The 16,064-nt window shown below is 34.8% G+C and overlaps 1 protein-coding gene across 1 annotated transcript in view; it reads left to right on the forward strand.

The window, feature by feature from the left end:
* Positions 1 to 14,306, forward strand: part of LOC131075969 (putative E3 ubiquitin-protein ligase XBAT34) — a 229,201-nt gene extending 214,895 nt beyond the window's left edge. The window contains exons 9-10 of the mRNA XM_058012970.2: positions 13,009 to 13,094; positions 13,209 to 14,306. Coding sequence (XP_057868953.1) covers positions 13,009 to 13,094; positions 13,209 to 14,003 — 881 coding nt within the window. The 3' untranslated portion in view covers positions 14,004 to 14,306. The remainder of the gene's footprint in view (positions 1 to 13,008; positions 13,095 to 13,208) is intronic.
* Positions 14,307 to 16,064: the final 1,758 nt, after the last annotated feature.

A 16,064-nucleotide genomic window follows, 5' to 3' on the forward strand; every position in this document is an offset into this window, starting at 1 on the left:
AATTTGGGCATTCTATTTTTGGCAGTCCTGGATTTGGTCCTGATCAAGCACAGTTCAGTGATCCTCATTGCTCAGCCTCATCCGGATTTTGTTGATAATCAATATTGGAGTTATAAGCAATTTAATTAAATATTATTTCCTTATCCTAAGGTTTATTATTTAATTATTTTATTACTGATTGATGTTATGGGTAATTGTACATAATATGATATTCTTCCTAAGTCATGCCTGGGCGAATTATTTGATAATTGAAAAGAGACTTTATTTTATACATCAAAGTCATTTTATGCCAAAATCGTGGTCCTCTCTCCTAGGCGCGATTTCTGACTTGGGAAGTGGGCGTCATACTTGGGTCCACCATATGAAATGAAATGCAATTTGAAAGAGGTGAATTTGGAGGCAATTTCATTTGAATTCCAGACTTGAAAAGCTATATATACAGGTGTTTGGCTCCTCATTTGATCATCCAGAGAAAATATATCGTTATGCTATTAGAATGACTCCAGACTTCTTCGAGGGTGAAAACCTCCTAGATTTTTCTTTCTAGTTTCGAGTGTGAGACATCACTCCTAGCTGTGGTTCGAATTTGCGAACTATTTGGTGATACTTGGGATTGCATTGGGTGTGTTTTTGAAGAGTTGTGTGCTGCTACGTTTTTTGGTGTTGTTGGTGTGTGTTGGCTGGAAGTGTATTTTGTTCATAGCTATCTACGTGTTGGGTGCATCGTTCTAGGCGAAGGCTCATTAGAAGCATATTGGAGAGACAATAGTTCTTCTACATTGGCATGGCATTTGGAGAACTCTCCAATTTATGGTTGCAAATTGAAATATTCAGCTAAATCGCCATTTCTAGATTTGTATTGGGTTGCGTGCATCACCCTTGTGACTCTCTATCTTCTGTTTCAAGGTATTGAACTGATCGCCTAAGTTATACTAGTCATTTGCATTTGGTTTGGCATGATTTCATTCAGTTTTGAGAAAGTTACGAGCATTTTAGTGGATCTGGGTGTGGCTGGTTCTGCGTTTTATTGACTCTGATTTCAAAACAGCAAGTAGAGTTTTTGTTGTATGAATCTGATATTGAATACTTGAGATATGTACTTAACTCTATCTTCTCTCGCATCTCTATCTTTGTAAGATTGTTTTAGTAGTACTGATGAATCATTCTAGTTGCATTATATGATATTTCCCACTGAACAAGTGGAAGAGGATGGCTTAGCCGCCTTCATGTTTTGTAATTCATCTTTGTCCTCCCACTGAGTAAGTGGTTGAGTGATATTGTCCTCCCGCTGAAATATGCGGTTGAGTGATAGTTTTTATGTAAAAGTCCTCCCGCTACATAAGCGGTAAAGTGATTTGGTTTTGGTTATGCTCTTGTTACCTTGGCTGGTTTACCGCCAAGTTCTTGGTCTTCATCCCGCTGAAAAGTGGAAGGGGCTGGCTTGCCACCCAGTATTGTACTTGCATTGTAATTTCCAGCAAATCAGTGAGCTAACGAACCCCTTATCACCGTATGCTCTCACCTTCCCACATTGGGCTCTTGGTGATCAGAAAGTGGAAGGGTTACCTTCAGCGGTATTGAAATTATATTTCCTAACTTTAACAAGTGCATTGTAGTATTTGTTGTGATCAAAAAATGAAAAAATTAGTGGGAATATTACATTGTCCTTGATCAACTGGGGTAGTGCTGGTCCATGGAACATATCTCTGATCGGTTCTCATTGATGGACCAAGGGTGTCATAAAATGACAATAGACATTTTATATCATCACCCAAAAGATTTCAAGGAGAAAATTGAGAAAGCCATTTAGGAGTTGTTGGAGATGGGATTCATGCATCCTAGTTCTAGTCCCCTTGCTTCATTTGTTGTGTTGTTGAATAAGAAGGATGGCACCATGAGAATGTGTATAGGCTACTATGCACCAAATAAGAAGCCCATTAAGAGCAAGTACCCAACAGCAAGGATCAATGAGTTGATTGGTGAACTACATGGGATAGTGTATTTTTTAAAAATTGACTTGAGGTTTGGGTATCACCAAATCAAGGTAAGGGATGAGGATGTTCAAAAGACATCTTTTTTAGATGCTACTTTGGACACTTTGAATCCTGGGTTATACCTGTAGAAGTCTAAAAATGGTCAACACTTGCGGAGTCATACTTTAACACTGGCGCATTGCCTTATTTTAGGGTTTTTTGCGTTGCATTAACATTTCTTCTATGTTGCACACTTGGTCTTTATCATTTGCGAGCATCGAGTCCTTCTTCTGCATTCTTCATTTATCTCGCTTTCGAATTTGGTCTTGTTGATAATAATCTTCAGTCATGATTTTGGTCGATCTTGTCAATCTGGTCATCTTGCGATCGATTCGTCATCGATTCTTGTCCTTTTCAATCTCGTCAATTTTGCGATCGATTTGTCATCGATCGTTGTCCTTGTCAATCTTGGCATTTTGCGATCGATTTGTCATCGATCGTTGTCCTTTTCAATCTTGCCATTTTGCGATCGATTTGTCATCGATCGTTGTCCTCTTTCCAATCTTGTCATCTTGCGATCGATTTGTCATCGATCGTGGTCATTTTCAATCTTGTCGTTTTGCAATCGATTTTGTCATCGATCGTTGTCGTTTTCAATCTTGTCATTTTGCGATCGATTTGACATCGATTGTCATCCTTCTCAATCATGTCAATTTGGATCAATTGGTCATTGTTCCTCGTCAATTGGCACATTTATCAATCAAATCGTTTGTCAGCATTTGTCCTTTGTTAATCAGAATCATGATCGAATCGATATCAATTATCTTTTGTCAAGACCTAATTGTCGTCCTTGCATTTCTAATTCATCTTCTAGGGTTTTATGATTTATTCATTTAACCTTGTTTGTCATTTTCCCTCTAGGTTAAATAATTTATTTATTTATCCTAAGTCTTCTTGTCACAATTAAATATTTATTTAATTGGCTAACTAATTCCTTCGCTCTTTGTGAATTAATTAATGAATGAAAAATTATTAATTAATTTACCTAATTTTCCAATTTACTAATTTCTCCTAATTCCTAATTTTCATCAATTTTCTAATTTCCTAATTTCTAATTCATCTAATTTTCTATTTTCTCTAATATTTCTCCTAATTTCATGGGAATGACATGTCAATTTTGTCATAATTTGTCAATCAATCAATTTTGACATAGCAATTTGTCATAATTTGTCACAATTATCAATCAATCAATTTCGCATAGAAAGTGTCAATTTGTCATAATTTGTCATATTTGTCATTCTTGATTTGAAATTTCCTTTCAAATCTCTTCATGCTAATCTTGTCATCTCTCCAATTTGTCTATAAATTGGATGAATTTTCAATCAATCAAATCCCCGAATCAATCACGCTTCTAGTATTCTTGCGCTACCGTCTTGTCGATCTTGCTTTCACATTATGCTTATGCACTTGAAGGTGAGATCCACAAAACAAAGCAATTTGAAGGAGAAAGAAGGACAATGGAGAATCATGGAGGAGACATCCGCATTTGTGATGGTTTGCGTTTGAATTGAATGTTTTATTTCCATTTCTCTATTGAATGTTTGTAGGATTGTTATCATTGCAATTTAGTTTTTGTGATTGAGCTAGTTTAATTTTTATATTGCTTTGATGATTTCCAATTTCCTATCATACAATACCTTTGAGTTAACTAATGCACCAACTATATTGTAATCTTCTATGAATCATATCTTTAGAGGGCGTTGAGGAAATTTGTTTTGGTGTTCTTTGATGACATTCAATTGTATAGTAAGACTTGGGAAGAGCACTTGCAACACTTGGATATAGTATTGGAAATCCTTGAGCAGCAAACTTTATGAGCAATGAATCTACGTATGAGTTTGGGATCACTGAAATTTTATGCATGGGACACATTATCAGTGCACAAGGAGTACAGGTGCATCAAGATAAGATTTAGGCAATCAAAAATTGGCCACCATGCTTTTCTTTGACAAAGGTGAGAGGATTCTTGGGACTTGCAATTATTATAGGAGGTTCATGAAGGGATTTTCACAATTTTCTGCTCCATTGATAGAATTGACAAAGAAAGGTGCATACAAAAGGTCTGAAACAATTCAAGCCACATTTGAAAAACTCAAAGAAGTGATGAGATCTTGCCGAGTACTCGGTATCCCATATTTCTCTATTCCATTTGTTCTCGAGTGTGATGCATCAAGGGAAGGAATAGGGATCGTTTTAATGCAAGAAAAGCATCCCATTGCTTTTGAGAGTTGGAAGTTAAAAGATGTAGAACACAGATTTTCTATCTATGACAAAGAGATGTTAGCACTTAGCTATCATGCATGCATTAGCCAAATTTCGATACTATTTATTCTGTGGCAGATTTATGGTCTAGATGGATCACAATAGTTTGAGGTTTTTTCCTCAACCAAAATGATTAAAACGAGTGACAACAAAAATAGTTGAGTAAGCTTCAAGCTTATGATTTCAATATAGAGTATGTGAAAGGCAAGAATAATGTGGTAGTTGATGCTTTATCCAAGAAGCCTTATCTATATTCTATACTTGAGTTTATTGTTGATTGGAAAACATTTATAATAGCTGAGTATGCAAAGAATAACTTCACAAATGAAATCCTTGAGGGTAGATTACATGATGATAGGTATAAGGTAGTGGATGATCTCATCCTCTAAAAGGATAGGATCTGTTTAGTCCCTATGTCAAAAATGAAAGTAAGATTTTGAGGGCTGCCTATGATACACCCTTGGCTGATCATCATGGGTATTTCAAGACTTATAAGCATGATAGGGACAGATTCTTTTGGAGGGGATTCAAGGGGGAAGTCGTGCAATACATCAACGAGTGCATTACATGTTAGAAAAATAAAATAGAGCATTTTTCAGCAGGTTTTCCTATACTAGGACAAAAATGAGAGAGTATTAGCATGGACTTCATTATAGGACTTCCCAAGGTTTGGGGGAAGAGTTTCATACATGATGTGGTGGATAGTTTCACCAAATATGCTTACTTTTTTTGGCATTCCCAATGAGTGTAAGGCTCTGTAGGTTGCTGATTTGTTCTCTAGAGAGGTTTCAAGGCTACATAGTTTGCCTAAGAACATTGTGAGTGACAAGGACAGCTGAATCTTTAGTTTGTTTTGGCAAGAGTTCTTTTGTTTGACAGGTACCAAATTGACTCCAAGTACTAGTTACCCATAAATAGACAAACAAACCAAAATTGTCAATAAGTGGATTGTTGGGTACCTGAGAAACTATTTACCAAGGTAGTAGTCAGCTTGGGTTAAGTGGCTTTACATGGGAGAGCATTGCTGCAACACTACATATCATATGTCAATCAGTATGTCACCTTTCAAAGTGTTGTATGGTTACGATGCCCTTTTACATTATGTACTTGATTATTGTTTATACTAGAGTACCAGGGGTCCAACATGTGATTGCACAAAGCCAAGACATATTGAGTGTCTTGAAAGAAAATCTTCAGTATACTCAAAACCAATAGAAATTGTATGTGAACCAGCACTATACAGAGAAGAGTTTTGAGGTAGGAGATATAGTTTTCTTGAGGCGACAAGCATATAGACAATCTTCTATCAAGAAGCGTGGAACTAAGAAGCTGGAGCTTTGTTTTTATGGACCATACAAGATCACATAGAGGATTGGTGAGGTGGCATATGAGCTTGAGTTACCAAAGCATAACAGGAGACACGACATGTTTCATGTATCATTCCTCAAAAAGGCATTGAGGTAGCTTGTCAATCTTTCTAGGAAGTTGCCTCATTTGGATGATGATGACAAATTGATATTGGTAACCTGAGACTATCTTGGATGTCAGAGAATGTGGAATAGGATAAGTACAGGGTATTTTGTATGATGGAAGAATCTTCTTATTGAGGATGCCACTTGGGAGGGTGCAAAGATTCATGAGCATTCCAGCTTGCAATTGCTTGAGTGCAGGCAATTTCGAGAAGGGTGGATTGTGATGTCCCCTTTTTCAAATTGAGTTGAAGTGGAGAACCCAAAGCCTATCTTTATTCCCCGTAACTTGAAGGGAAGATTTGCAAGGGAATAATCTAATAATAATTTATTGTGTCCAAATGCACCTAAATTATAACAATGGAAAATGACAATTTATTATTATTAAGTTGGGCCTAAAAGAAAATAAAAATCATCAAGTGAAAAATGACAAATATTTAAATAAAAGAAATATTAATTACCTAAAAGGTAATTAATATTTAAAAAATGAAAAGAAAAAATATTCAGAAAAAAAAGTAATTTTTAATTTCTTTTTAGGGTTGGCTAGAAAAAAGCATAAAAAGAAAAAATATTGAAAAAGGCAACTCGTTCAATCATTGCCAATTTTTATAAACCCTTATATAGAGTTTGGTTCAACATTCTTCATAGATGGAAATCCTCTTGGATCTTTCGGAATTGGAGGATGAAAATCTTCTAGTTTCTAGAGTTGGCTTCATCCAGGAGTCAAATTTGTGCTTACAGGAACTTTCATGATTCTGCAAGTTTAGCAGATTTTCCAAGATCAAAATTATTGGAATAATATAGAATTTACATCCAGAGAAAAATAATTATGGTCTACCATTTCAATATTCCAAGTTGGCCATCAAAAAGAGGAACAAAGAAGAAAATGTCACAGCCTTTATGCTAGTCATAGGTCTCTCAAAATTCTGAGTTTGTTTTTTATGCTAGCCACACTTCTTGTATGGTGATGTACATAGGGAAATTCTGTGCAGCACTGGGGACTTAGGAAGTTGGAATTTGTTGCAGGTTTTTAAAGGGATGTGGGACCCTCAAGGGAAGCACCTAAGCTTACTGTTACCTAAAATTTCATTACCCATGTAATTTTAGCCAAAGGATGCATTTTTATCAAATGATTGCATTTACAGAAGGTACATTGCAGTGTTTTAAAAAAAGTATTTTCATTTGTATTGAACAATGATAGATTACAAATTGAGTTCATGCATTTGAAGCATATTTATACATGCACTGAATTCCTTAAAACCTCACACAAGCCGTGAGCTTAGCATTTCTATCTTTCCTACATATCCAAAACAGAAAAGGATAGAATCAAATAGTGAGTGTAAGGATAACCAGTCATTGCCTTGGGTTGCTTTGACTGGTTATTGGCTGTCCCGTTGCCCTTATGACTGTTTTCTCGGTCTTCAAATTCTGAACAAACCCTGCTTTCCTGCACAAAAGAGAAGAGGTGTCAGATTCAACTGATCTAAGCAATGAAAGATTATCCTACAATGTACCATTTATCATATCCTATCTTATTTCTGTTTCGAAAGAGCAGGAAAGATAAAGACACAAATCGCTGCTTCAGGAGAAAGAAATGTTTATGCTAATGTGTTTGTTTCATGTGCAGATAATTAGTTACTCTAATTGGCATGTGCCCCTGACCGAGGCTCCCTTCGGGTATGAGCCCGACATACCCTTTAGAGTAACTAATCTCAGAATATCAAAATGGAATGATGAAGAAATCAACTGAAGTGTCAAAGGGACATATTTGTTTTAAATATGAAACCTTTTACTTTACTATTCATGATATGTATAAAAAGAAAGCATTAATGGGTAAACTGTTTTAAGGGACATATTATTCCAATGTGAAACCTTACAGTATTTTTAAAAAGTCAATGCTACAAAGTGAAGATAAATGATTCAATGCAACAGGTTGGTATAGAAACAGAGCATCTGAAATATTTTAACGCATGTTCAAACAGCAAACTTCAATGAAATCAGAATCAACTGGTAATGAAATGAGTGTCACGAGCCCGTGCTCGAACTTCATTTCTACATAAGATCAAAATGCACAGTCAGGAGACATAAGGAATGCATGTTCAAACAGAAGTTTTGTCCACCAAAAAATTGTGGCTAGTTGTTTCTCTTGTCAATATCAAAACTATATCGAAAGGAAACATCAGGTTTGGAAAAATTTTGAAGTTTCCAATATAAAATTGCCCTCTCTACACAATGATGTGAGATTGAGATGAGGGGTGGCTAGCAATGGCATTTTATGACTAATTGGAGCAAGGAAAATGTGCACTGTTATTCAATCTATGTTGGTAAGCCTGGGAGCATTTTCAGTGGATTGCTTAAGTACGGTGACCAACGAAACAGAAGCAATGGGTTCGGTGAAGGGAAAGGGTTGAAGCTTGAAGATTACCTTAGACAAGAAAATATAATAGGATCTTCCAACTTATCAATTCAAGATCAAGAAAGAAAAGAGAGATTCCCTTTCCGATCAACTACAGAAAGTCAAGAAAGAAGATCTTTAAGCTGGTCTTCTGCTCAATATCATGAAGGAAGTCAAATCAATTATAATTGTTCTAGTACAGAACATCAAGAAAGACACTCAAAAAGATTCAACACTGATGAAGTTGCAATTCAGTTAAGTGATGAGAATGTTCTGAGTAATCCCAGTCTGCGAGGGATCAAGGCTTTTAGGGTAGCCTCCTCAAAGATTAGTCGATCAATGAAGAAACGACTTACAAGCTCTGATAGCAAACTTTTTATCAGAGATGTACGTGATCCAAAGGAACAAGATATGGTTCACTCATTTCGGAAGTTGCTTTTGGAAAATAATTTACTTCCAGAAAAGTACGATGATTACCATACTCTCTTACGCATACCGAAGACATGGGTATCCTCACGAGGCAGTCACATTATTTTACCAAATGCAACAAACAGGTCTCCAACCGGATCGTTTCACATTTGCCAGCGCACTCCCAGCATGTGCCAAAATGGGAAATTTAGAACAGGGTATGGACATCCATCAAAGTATAAAAGATAGTGAAATTTTGTCAGATGTTGTAGTTGCAACTGCCCTGGCAGACATGTATGCAAAATGTGGAAACGAAACATAGACAGGGCACGTGAATTGTTTGACAATATTCCTAATAAAGATGTCTTCTCATGGAATGCAATGATTGTAGGCTACGCACAAAATGGATTTGTTGAAAAAGCTTTACACAGATTTGAAATGTCAAGGAATATTTGCATACCTGTAGAAAATGGGACTTGCACAGTGGCGACCTGGATTGTACGAAGACTGCAATCAAATTTATAATGGCGGTAGCAGCACAGAAGAACTTCATCAAAAGACTCCACAAAGCGATAGAAATCCAAACAGCAATGGCGGCATCTCCTTATGTCTCAAAGCCTCGAAAAGCTTCTCCAGCTGTTTTCTTCATTTTGCAAAATGAAAGACTAAGTCAATGCGAAAGGAGTATAAGCTTTTAGGGTTATGACAAACCCCTTTGTTATATTTTTTTTTTTTTCAAGTCCGTTGGGCTTTGTAAAGAACCAAGAAAACAATAATAAAATATATTTGGTGATATCAATGTTTTAATTTTTCATTAAGCATTGATATTATCAAGTATGTTTTATTTTTTATATTTCGTTTTCTTTCTTCGTCTAAGCTTGTATCATTTTGTAAAAAGTATTTAATTACAATACAATTATAAATTGTAATTAAGTATTATTATTATTTAAAGTGTAAAAGGTGTATCCATGTGCTAAAAGGAGACTAAGTCTTTTGACTTAATTTTGAAGGATGAGTTAATTTTGGAGAGATAAGGCTACCATTGAAGAAGTCTTTTCGGTTTGGAGACATAAGGAGAGCATATAGGAGTATTCATAACTACTTGTGAAATATTCAAAAGGAGTTGAGATAATTTTGGAGAAAAGAACATTTTTATAGGAACATGAGGTTGTTTGAAATCAAATGGAGTGAATTTAGGGAGGTTGGAGCACTTTTAGGCAAAGGGTCGAGGTTGGACTTTTCCACCATTTTAGGGAGCTTTTATTTCTTGGTTGAGCTTTTTAAGGCCGTTTCTAGTGATCTGTTGGGTTGGTTATTGATTGAAGAAGACTTTTCCATGTTTGTAGCCCTTTTTGGTGTCTTCTAGACTCCTCTTTTTGAGGCCCTTTTCTTGCATCCGACCCAATCAGTTGGAGAGGTTTTGTACTTAGTGTCTTGGGACACTTGATTTCAAGTTAGTTCGGATTTATGCAAGAACAGTGTTTTCGGAGACAGCTTCTTGTCCTTAGCATTTCTTTTGCATGGATTCTGTAACTTAGATTTAGAGATATTTTATATGTGACAGCATCTTTTGGAGCGGTATTCTATGGAATCAAGCCTTGTTTTCTTTCCATATTTTGTGTACAAGCATGATTGATGAAATTAAATTTGTGAGTTATATTACTCCTTGTTTACTTGTCTCAGATAGTACCTTGATATAGGAACGTATGTATGTTTGCAGGTCATAGTATGTGTTTAAGAGTTCAGAACTTTTGAGTGAAAAATTACTCTTCATCATTGGTTCATCTCAGGACTTTATTATGAAACATTTATGCAAACTTATACAAGAAAGAAGTGTTTATGAATTAAAGTAGAATATTGTAGACTGAGATCGGTTTTTATCATTTATCTCTCACATTTTGGTGTATCACCAGGTTCTAGTTAAGTTTAGTTCAGTCTTAAGTTCCTTTTCTTCAATTCTTATCCTTTACCCTGCAAAGTTAGTTCAGTATTAGAGAGTATCAGGTGATTATCCAATAGGAACCGGAGGTTTCATTTCAGGTTATGCATTGCCCACATGCAGAAGTGAATCCCATGTTAGGTCAAATTGATAAACTTGTAAAGTTTAGTAGGGTGCAAATTTGTGACCTAACACTTACAAGAGCCAAAAAGGAATAACGGATTGCCACAAATCAAAATTTTATTTTCGTTTTGTTTCCATACTCCGCTCACTTGTATGACATCACTCCAAGAGTAGCTGTGTTGGTAAACGTCAGATTACTGCATTTTCCAAATATCATTCATAAGATTATAATGGGGTGATCACAAGCCATAAGAATTTTTTGTGAGAACATAGGAATGACGTCAGGTTCAGCAATCACCAGCATTTGGAAAGGGTCGTGGGATATAAGGATTGTAGCATCATATTCTTGGTTCATTTTTGTTATTCAAAAATTATTTAAAATTATTTAATTGATGCTTGCAGAATATTTTCAAAATATTTCATTCACTGTTGTCAGAAATTATTTACTTTAATTTTTCTAATTGAAAAGAAAATATATTGGACCAACGGAAATACAAAAAAAGAAGTTATTTTCTGGATTTTTGGAAAATTTTGAAAGAAATATTCCATTAGTCTTGCATATTACTCCTTTGAGTGGTGGAATCTCAATCTTAGCCTCTATTTATTTAGAGGTTTGCTTCCGAGACTCTTCTCATCCCTTGAAAACTTCTTTTTTCACTGGAGTAGGTTTTGCCTTTCTCCAACCTTTTCATGAGTAGCTTCATTAGGGTTTTCATGGTCTCCATTGATTGGAGAAGGCTTGCTGTGTCAGCTTCCATTTTAAGGAACCTTTTTTCAGCATCTAAATACTCTTCTCCTCTGTCCATGATTCTGAACTCATTTCTCTTCCTAGGAATTTCAATGTCTCTTTGAAAAGGTGAAATAGCTTTTCCACTTGATCATGTTGTGGGAATAAACCTGCAAAATGCTAACAACTTCCACTAAGGAAAGAAACCTCTGTAATACCACTTTATCTGAAAACTATGATAGAGATTTCATACATTAGTTCATCAATTACATATTTAACTCAGAGATCAACAAAAATTGAATTTAATCAAGCATAAATGTAACAAGAATCGAAAGAAATCGTAGAGAACATCACCACAAAGAGTAATACCAATATAACCCAGCAAAATCCATGTGGATGAAAACTCTGGCAAATGTGAGAATCTTCTCTCGTAAAATACTCCAAATGGCAATCACAAAGGTTTTAATCCCTTCACATGCCTGCAAATCACATGAATTGCCTCCATTCAGGCTACAATTGATGTAATATAGCCTTTACATCATAGCAGAAGGTTGGAACATCAGTGAAATTGACTAGACAAACGAAAATGGAATGACATGAGATGCCTTGTTAGTCACATAACAAAATTACCATTTTCTGTAGAAAGACAATTTTGTTTTCACCTCAACAATTATGTTCTTGCTGCCCGAGGCAACTGCTGATTTCATCACAGAGACTATTATAATGAGTCTACATGTTGTTCCATACCATTTCATACATACTCCAGCATTGAAGAGCTCGTCCCCTGTTCCATAACCTTCTCAAATGTTGCCACAAAGCAAGAAGCTGGATCCTTTTATGGATTAGGAGCCCATCACCAAGCCAAAATCAAAACCTTCAAGTCCATAGGACCTTCATGGTGCATGCTACTTTTCATAAATCCTTCAAATAACACTGGTGGCAAGGCCACAAGAACAGTAATTAGAGGTTGACAATAATGATTTTTGAATAAATCAGTATTAACTGCTCTCAAAAATTGTGTCTTATTTTTCAAATGCAAGTTCATATCTTTAGATGTGCACCTATGTCTCCAGAGAGTCTGAATTTGAAGTGTAAAAATAAGGGAATTTAAAAAAAAAAAAAGGTCAAAAAGAAGAGTGTCTATAGACAAACGGAAGTACCAGTTAAATCCCCAATTAAATTGAGTCTCAAAAACTGTGCACAATTTTTAAAAAAATATTGGTGATCTGCTGTAGTTTACACTGTCTCTGTATCTGATTCACAATTTTATTCCAATTTCTGCTTCTTCACTTATTACATTAAACCACGCTTATAGGATTTGAAGATGAGATTAACTGGCAAAGGTAAATGTTATAAATGTAGTTTGTTACATCACTTCTATGCAAGACACCAAATTGGTGTAGGAGACCCCTTATACCATAACAAGGATTTTATTCCATTTACCCTCTATATTATTCATACCAGTCATTAATACCCTACCCTATTTTGTATTCAAATCTGCACCTCTTCTATGGAGTGCAAAGGCCTTTACCATTGGGTCCAGTGAGGCTTGCGTGTTATTTCCCCACTTGTAAATATTTGAATTTTTTATTTATTGGATAATATTTCATTAAACTTGCCTTTGACCTAACTATTTGTCATCTATGACACAGAGACCAGGTATAAATTTCTTTCTGAAATTGAGGGTGACAAGAAACAATTGCAACAGTTGTATGGAGCTTGTAAAGGGGTACCTCAGGTGTGCAAGAAATGTTCCATGGCTTTCTTTCAAGTTCTCTTTATGAAGTGAAACGTTTAGATCTGTCATATCTTTATCTGATGATTTCCACCAATCCTTTATGTCCGGTGACAGAGTGCAGTCAACAATCCAGTTGCAGGGCAATCGTCTTCTGTTCAGCAAAACTTACCCACAACAGAATCTTCTACTTTGCGTCTCACAGAAGAAACTGAACTTGCTATGGCAATAGAAGCTTCACTGCAACAATTATCTCAGGAAAGATTTCCTCTTCCTTCTGGATCTCAACCTTCCCGAACAAATGACTTGAATGGCCAGGGTAGCACATCAGATACTAGCTACAATGGCTGGGGACCTTCCGAGAGAACAGAGATGCCAGTAAACAATAATAAATGTGGCCAATGGGTAGATGAGGTCAATTCTACTTCTCATAATGGCTGGGGAGCAGTTGAAGCAGGACCTAACAGCAGCAACATTGCTGAGAGTTCGATGAAGAAACCAACTCCCACTGTTTTTGGATTGCCAGTTTCTGAAGATACTTCCACTGCACACCCATATCTTCCTGGTCCTTCAGCTCCTCCATTACCAGGAGAAAATATCCCTCAAGATGGTCCAGTTCTTTATCCATCCATTGATACATCTCCGATTGAGTTTAATTTGCCTGATGCAGCAGAGCATCGTCCACAATACTCAAGAAGTTCAAGCAAATCACAAAGCAATAGTTCTGGCAGTTGTGTTATTTGTTGGGATGCTCCAGCAGAAGGAGTCTGTATACCATGTGGTCATCTTGCAGGTTGCATGGCCTGCTTGAATGAGATCAAAGGAAAGAATTGGGGATGCCCAATTTGTCGGACTACCATTGAACAGGTCATCAAAGTATATTCAGTGGGTTTAGAGAATCCAAAACCATAAAAAAATTAGTAACTAGTTATTGTTATCCTTTGATTTTGCTATTGTGGGCTCAGGTTAATAGAAGATTCTTTTTCCCCAAAGATATTGAAAATTAAGGTTGTGATATTTATAAGAACTGTCAACAGTGCATTCTGAGTTCTAAGTAGTTAGCCACAACATAATATTACAGATAACTGTATTGTTTTGTGGATGAGATGGAACTCTCTGATGCTTGTAGTAACTCTTACATCTTATGTGCAATCATGATTTTCCATTTGATTAAAAGCTATTGTTAGAGAATGTAGAAATTCTTTACAAATCTTCCATGATACTTAAAAGTGTGCAAAATGTCTGGACTTTTGGTGCATACTACAGGACAAGCTTCTGAACGCAATGGAAAAGCATAGCAATTCATTCGCATGGTTATTTGTTTTTTCACATATGGCTAGCACCTACGGTAGTATAAAACAGGATTCGTTGATTCCCAACAAGCCTTAAGCAAAACCCTCTTCTATGCTTATTGATTTATAATGGAACTTTGCTCCAGGTTTCATGCAGTAATTAAAATAGCCACATTACTTAATCCAGTAAGGAAAATTGTAGAAATCCAAAAAAACTTCCCATACAAATAAATCATATCGTTATTGTGTACAAATGGAATCTCAACATACCTTACTAACCTATGCTGCAAATTTAATATAAGCAGTAGTCTCATTAGTGTATATCTTTTGCATGGATGTATTTAAGATATCTATATTAGTTTATTTAACATAGTTATATTATATGCTATACAATAAAATCTATGGCATGAAGATTTCTAATAAAAGTTACAAAATTTGAACATAATAATGTTATAGATCTTGAAAACGATCTAAGTGAACTGAATTTGAGATATAATGTGTTACAAGCAATTGCTCTTTGTGAACAGTAGTTTCAATATAGAAGAATGATACCATTCATCCAAGTGCAAAATAAGTATTTATTTATATATGAAATAAATTTATTAGACTTCTACTTAAGCTATAAAGGTGTGTATGATGTGCAAGTTGCAAGTTACAGTCATTTTCTTACTAATTTTAATTCTAAGATATGTTTTTGTCTCTTGAATGATCAGAGATGTTCTAATGATAGTAAACTCAACATTAAAAAAACTGATTACTAAAAAATAGTGTGAGCACAAGTAAAAATTGTAAACTCTGAATATGCTTTCTTCTTCAAAAACGGTGACAATCTATTTTAAATGCAAGCTAAAAATAGAATTTTAGAAAACGGTGTTAGATTATTCTTAATTTCACAAAACTTATTTGATGAAGTTTCTATGAGACTCTTGGCATTTGTCAATCTTGGTGACTCAAATTTGAAAACCTGCCTTTAAATGCCTATGTGAACAACTCCATTTTTCAAGTAATTCTTTACAAATTTCATGAGGATCTTTGGAAAACACTATGAAACTCTAACTTTTAAAAATTTCTAAATTTAAAGACTTGTACTTTGTTGATCTTAAAAGTTGCTAATAAAAATTGAAAGAAATTGAAGATAAAAGTGTTAATTTTCTTTTTGTATTTTGTTACAAGTCTAAAATTTTCACTTTTAGGTTCAAATATGACATTTGAAACCTCTAAAAATAAATAAAAAATTATTATTTGTTCATGAAAAAAATATTCATTTTACTCTCCAATTAATCAACTCACCATACTTTGAAAAAAATAAACACCACAAATAAGGGATAATATTATGGAAGTTAAAAATCACAACCAAGAAAGATGAATAAATAATTGTAATTTGGGTTTGGTCATTTGTATGCTTTTATTTGACTTTTTAAGAAAAATATAAATTATAAAAAAAAATTACTTTATCAAGAATTTTAAATAAAATCTCTTATATTTAAAATTATTTATTGAATTTATCAATAAATATTTAATGTTACAATCTAAATAAGTTTCTAAATTCATGTTAAAAAATATTCAATCCAATCTTGTTAAAAATATCTTAAAAGTAAAAAACAATTATATTATTTGAAAAGATTCTCAATTAATATATAATTTAATAATAGAAACATCATAAAATCATATATATTGATAC

Source organism: Cryptomeria japonica, chromosome 9 (assembly GCF_030272615.1).
Source record: "Cryptomeria japonica chromosome 9, Sugi_1.0, whole genome shotgun sequence".
In the NCBI taxonomy this organism is placed as follows: Eukaryota; Viridiplantae; Streptophyta; class Pinopsida; order Cupressales; family Cupressaceae; genus Cryptomeria; species Cryptomeria japonica.